Source organism: Glycine soja, chromosome 18, assembly GCF_004193775.1.
Source record: "Glycine soja cultivar W05 chromosome 18, ASM419377v2, whole genome shotgun sequence".
Taxonomy (NCBI): Eukaryota; Viridiplantae; Streptophyta; class Magnoliopsida; order Fabales; family Fabaceae; genus Glycine; species Glycine soja.
The window spans coordinates 15,803,233-15,809,552 of record NC_041019.1 but is presented as its reverse complement, the minus strand read 5'-3'; the positions used below and the strand labels follow the sequence as shown (position 1 = coordinate 15,809,552).

The 6,320-nt window shown below is 37.1% G+C and overlaps 1 protein-coding gene across 1 annotated transcript; it reads right to left on the bottom strand.

Moving 5' to 3' along the window:
- Positions 1 to 4,528: 4,528 nt before the first annotated feature.
- On the bottom strand, positions 4,529 to 4,924 carry LOC114397001. The gene has a single exon (XM_028359146.1). It carries the CDS (start codon positions 4,922 to 4,924, stop codon positions 4,529 to 4,531), a length of 396 nt encoding a protein of 131 aa, XP_028214947.1.
- Between the last annotated feature and the right edge of the window lie 1,396 nt (positions 4,925 to 6,320).

Below are 6,320 nucleotides of genomic sequence, written 5' to 3'. Positions count from 1 at the left end.
AAAGATAAAGAAACTCAGGATATTATTGCAGAAGAAGGTTGTTTTATTGATCTGGAAAGCAGAGTACATTTTACAAAGAGATGCTAAAATATATAGATAAAACTCCTATGGGTTGTTGCCTAAAAAATAGAAGATAAATTTAAAAACAGCATAACAGTTAACACTCCTCCTTGACTCTGGAACAACACACACCAAGCCTCTGCCTCAAGAATTCATATCTAGCTTTAGGAAGCGCCTTTGTTAGGATATCAGCACTTTGTTCCTTTGTTGTGCAGTAAATTAATTTCACTTCTCCTTCCTTTTGTGCCTCCCTGAGAAAATAGAGCTTTATCTTGAAGTGTTTTGTTTTGCCATGAAACACTGGATTATTTGAAATTGAAATTGCAGCTTGATTATCCACAAATATCTGCGTATTGTCCTGTTGTTCCATATGCAAATCTGTCATAAGCTTTCTAATCCAAAGAGCTTGATTTACAGCAGCAGTTGCAGCAACATATTCTGCTTCTGCTGTGGGTTGAGCTATTACTTCCTGTTTTTGTGAATACCATGAGAAAATTCCAGAACCAAAGCTAAAAAGATAACCTGAAGTACTTCTCATATCATCAGCACATCCAGCCCAATCACTATCAGAATAACCATGAAGTCTGAAGTTTTTAACATAATGGTATCTTATTCCAAAATCAATTGTGCCTTTAACATATCTAAGAATTCTTTTTGCTGCCTGAAAATGAATTCTACTAGCACAGTTCATGTACCTTGATAACAAGCTTACTGCATGCAAGATGTCAGGCCTTGATGCACTTAAATACATTAGGCAGCCTATAAGGCTCCTATACAGCTTTTCATCCACTTTTTCAGCTCCATCTTCTTTGTAAAACTTCTCCTTTTGATTCATTGGAGTTGCAGTTGGTTTGCACCCTTCCATGTTGAACTTCTTGAGAATTTCTTTTGCATATTTTTCCTGGCAAAGAAATATTTCATTCTGTTTTTGATCCACCTGCATACCGAGAAAGAATGTCATCCTTCCAAGGTCTGTCATTTCAAAAGCATCTTTCATTTCTTCCTTGAACTTGTCAATATGCTCCCCGCTGCTTCCCGAAACCAGTAGATCATCAACATATAGAGATACTACAAGCATTTCACCATCAGTCTTCTTCACATATAAAGTAGATTCACTTAAACTTTTTTTGAAGCCTAAGTTCACCAAGTATGCATCAATTCTGCTATACCATGACCGCGGTGCCTGCATTAAACCATACAAAGCTTTCCTTAATCGATATACTTTCTCCTCCTGTCCTTGAACAATGAACCCTTCAGGTTGCTCAACAAAAATTTCTTCCTCCAAGTATCCATTTAAGAAGGCTGATTTCACATCCATTTGATGTATAATCCAACCTTTTTGTGCAGCAAGAGTGATCGAGGCCGTACCCGAATCAAATAAACATGAAAATGCAGTAACTAGGAAGTGATCCTAGGTCGTTTCCCAACGAGCAGTGACAAACCAAATGTTCATAATATACTTGCAGTAACAATAACGATTGGGGGGGGTTTGGTTGTTTGGTAATTAAAGAGCAGAACAAGTAAACTGGAATACGAAAATACTAATATTAAAAACGGGTTGTTTCCTCTAATTCAGAAGCCATTCTCTTATCCTGGGTTATGGAAAATTCGTCCCTAACAGTCAACCACTTAATCCAACCCTGTTTCAATTTACTAAGCGAAAATCAACTTAGGGTTTTCAATACGTGATTAGGCACCACATACACCAGTTAGCCCTTCGTCCATTAAGCATGAACGCAAGTTAGGCTCAGAGGCAATTAATCGAACACGAAGCGTGCACTGATTAATATTCACGAAATTGGGATAACTGGTGAAGGGAAAACTGCCAGGAACCCACATTACAAGCGAAACCTCAAAGAGAGTTGGGCTTCGTCATCAAAAGGAAACAACACCAGAAAATCTAGCCTTCCATGGATTCAAACAGAAAACGCAAATGAAACATGAAACAGAAACATAAATGAACAGAAACGTAAATGAACAGAAACGTAAATGAAAGTAGAAGAAGAAGCACGAATGAACTCGTAATTAGAAGCAGGAAACGGAAATTTGCATTAAGAACAAAAATTGTAACAAGGGAATAGAAAAACGTGAAAACCTAAAACCAAAGCTCTGAATAATGAAAGTAGCAGAATAGAATGTCTTGCACGAATCCCAAGGCAGCTATTTAAAAAGAGTCACTCAAAGTCACTGGGCCCTATTACAATACTCTGGCCCAAAACGAAATAAACACTGAACAACATAAAATAAAATTGCGAAATTTCCTAATTAGAAATTAACTAAGGTAAACGCTGCTTTATTTGCCCTCTTCAAGTCCACAACTAAAATCCGGATTAAGCCCAATGTTTCATTAATTCCTGAAATTAGATTAAAAACATCAAATTAGCTAAATGAGCCCAAATAATAAAACTGCCTAATTAATTAACAATTAAGACCAATCAATAATTAAAATGGTGCAAAAAGGGTTTAGAAAATAGAAGAAAATGATGGCACATCAAAGAGACATCAAAATTCTTATGGTTTCTAGTCTGGCAACTGGGGCAAAAGTCTCTGAAAAATCAACACCAAACACTTGAGCATATCCTTTAACAACAAGCCTTGCCTTGTATTTGTTTATAGAACCATCTGAGTTGAGCTTGGTTCTATAAACCTACTTGACACCAATCGCTTTCTTGTGGTTAGGTTTGTCCACCAGCTCCCATGTTTTATTTTTTTCAATCATTATAAGCTCCTCTTTCATTGCATTTCTCCATTTCTGATCAGCTGTAGCTTCTTCATATCCCTCAGGCTCCATTACAGCAACATTACACCTTTGGTAGATGTCTGAAAGTGATCTGGTTCCTCTGATGGGTTCTTCATCAACATCTTCATTCTCCTCCTGAAACTCAGACCTCTTATCATTTTTCCAGTCCCAACTATCTGACTCCAGAAATTTGACATCCCTACTGACGATTACTTTGTTGCTCTGTGGTAGGTAGATTCTGTAGGCCTTTGAAGTTGAGCTATAACCCACAAAAATTCCAGGTTCTGCTTTCTTGTCAAGCTTGTCTCTCTTTACTTGAGGTATGTAAGAGAAACATAGGCAGCCAAATGTCTTCAGATTTGTTAGCTTTGGTTTGTAGTCGTGACATGCTTCAAATGGAGTCTTTTTCTGCAAAGCTTTTGTTGGTAACCTATTCAGCAAAAAAACTGTTGTGTGTGCAGCCTCTGCCCAAAATTCCTTTGGTAGCCCTTTGTCATGAAGTAAGCACCTTGTCATCTCCATAATTGTTCGGTTTTTCCTCTCGACAACACCATTCTGTTGCGGAGTGTATGGTGCTGTCAATTGATGTTCAATGCCTACATCTACACAAAACTTGTTAAATTTTTCAGAGGTATATTCAGTTCCATTATCGGACCTGATCACCTGCATCTTGCATCCACTTTGAGTTTCAACCCAAGCTTTAAACTTCACAAAGATGTCAGCAACATCAGATTTAAACTTCATAGAATAAATCCAACACATTCTTGAATAATCATTAATGAATGCAATATAATACTTACTGCCATTCAATGATGGCGTTTTCATGGGTCCTCCCACATCTGTGTGTACTAACTGCAGCTTTTGTGAAGCCCTCCAAGTCTTGTTTTGTTGAAAAGGAAGTCTGGTTTGCTTTCCATATTGGCAAGCAACACATTTTGGAGGTAAATCGTGTAATTCTGGCATATCTTTCACTATGTTGTTCTTTTTCATGAAAAGTAGTGCAGCATGATGAAAGTGCCCCAATCTCTTGTGCCAAAGCATTGTATTATCATCCTCTTTGTGTACAGCTGCTTGCTGCTCCTCATTCATCAAGTCCAAGACAAAACTCTTGCCTTTCATTTGAACTTTGATCATTCCTATGTTGTTTGCATCTTTAATCACACAGTTTTTGTCCTCAAACAGCACCTTATATCCTTTCTCCAGTAGTTGAGTAACACTTAAAAGGTTTTGATTAATTTCAGGAACATATAATACATCAGAAATTAATTTCAAACCTGAGTGGCCTTCAATTGCAACCGTTCCCTTGCCTTTTACTGCAATAAGTGCTCCATTTCCAATTCTGACTTTGGAAATAGTTGTCTCGTCCAATTCTTTGAAAATTTCACGATCATAAGTCATGTGGTTTGTGCAACCACTGTCTATAAGCCAGCTCTCCGTAGTGGTGTTGGTTGCAAAGCATGATGCTACAAACAGCTGCTCCTCCATAGGCTGATCTTCAGCAGCCTTGGCTTCTCCTTGTTGTTGTTGTTGAGTCTTGCATATTCTTTCCACATGTCCTAATTGACCACACTTGTGGCATTTTATGTCTGGTCTCCACCAACACTTGTTGTGTGGGTGATTTTTTTTTTTGCAATAAGGACAAGGTGAAAAGACACGTGTCTTGCTGCTTTGGCCATTTTTGTTGTTGCTCTGCTTCTTCTTGTTATTTTTGCCTCCTTTGTAATTCTGTTATCTGGCCTGAAAAACACCCTCAACAAACCCTTCTTGCCTCATAAGCCTCCTTTGTTCTTGTGCTTGTAGTGCATTCAACAATTCAGTCAATGTAATGCTTGACAAATTCCTTGAATTCTCCAGAGATGCAATTGTGGCTTCAAACTTTTCAGGTATTGTGACTAGAATTTTTTGAACAATTCTAGCGTCTGAAAATTCAGTACCTAGGAGCCTTACATTATTGACTATGCCAAGAAGCCTATAAGAGTATTCCTTAATCGTTTCTGATTCCTTCATTCTCTGCATCTCAAATTCTCGGATAAAATTCAGCACCTGCATGCCTTTAGCCTTTTCATTTCCTTCATACTCTTGTTTCAAAAAGTCCAAAATCTGATTGGCTGTTTTAAGTGTCATTATTCTGGCTAGAATGGTGGATGAAACTGCTGCAAGCAAAGTTGCTTTTGCTTTTGACTTTCTCTGCTTCCTTTCTTAGTGATTTTTTATTTGAGCAACCGTTGGATTGTCCGACAAGGGTTCGACTTCGTACACATCTTCAACAGCTTCCCACAAATCACCTGCTTCGAGATAGGCTTCCATTCTAAAAGCCCAGAGATGATAACTTTTACCATCAAACAACGGAAGTGTAAGTGGAATGGATGAACCTTCTGGATTCATTCTGACCAGGTTATGTGTGTTTGTGTTTTGAATGTGTATGGGTTCTCTCAATCTCTCAGATCCCTCAAAATAAGGCTCAGGATACCAATTTGTTGTTTTTAGAAAGATATGAAGGATTAAAAGATAAAGAAACTCAGGATATTACTGCAGAAGAAGACTGTTTTATTGATCTAGAAAGCAGAGTACATTTTACAAAGAGATGCTAAAATATATAGATAAAACTCCTATGGGTTGTTGCCTAAAAAATAGAAGATAAATTTAAAAACAGCATAACAGCATAACAGTCTAACAACATATCTGAACAGCATAACAGCCCTAACAACATATCTGCAGCATAACAGCATATCCTAAAAAAATAACAACAATTTAAAAAATCTGTTTCAAGAGTCAAACAGTTAACAGTTAGTGCTTTATTTTTTCTTTTATTTATATCCCTCATTGCATATAGTATTATACTTTGATGTATCATACTAATTGTCATGAGAATAAATGTGGTTCATGATAGTGCGAAAGTTACAGCAGGTGAAAATAATGCCAAGGCAATGTTTTATTCTTGGAATAAAGATGTTGCACTAGCCTGTCATGTTTCCTTGGGTAATCTTAATCACGTAATATTCTTCTTGCAGTCTGTTGACTTCTTTCGAGTTGACAATCCTAAAGGCGTGGAGGCACGCAATGAGGTAATTTTGATCCCTTTTCTTAATTATTTAATTTGAACAGTTTAATTGTGAGTCTGTGACAACTACCGATTAAAATCTATAGCTAGCACGCTAGGCGATAAGTTGTTTATTACTACGTGAATTAATATGAAGTAACACCACCCAGCTAAGCTAGAAAAAATGAAATATAAAAAAAATTCATATTGGCCGACATCAACATGTTTAGACTGTGTTATGGAGTACAACAACATCAGGACTAGCACAGTGGAGACAGACAAGCTAGGAAGAGTCATAGTCAATGTTATAAACTTATGATCATTGACAGAGTGGTTAAGCATTGACTTCAGAACTTTTTTCTTGCCTTAGAATTCATTGGTTATTCTTATTTTTGTCAACACTAGCCGCGATTGAATGTAGAGTACCTGTGTGTGTCCTTGAATTTTGCTCTACCCATTTATTTTCAAGTGACTTTAATT

What these genes read in the sequence shown, in the direction of transcription:
- LOC114397001 (XM_028359146.1), bottom strand. Translation starts at nt 4,924, where the DNA reads ATGACACTTAAAACAGCCAATCAGATTTTGGACTTTTTGAAACAAGAG.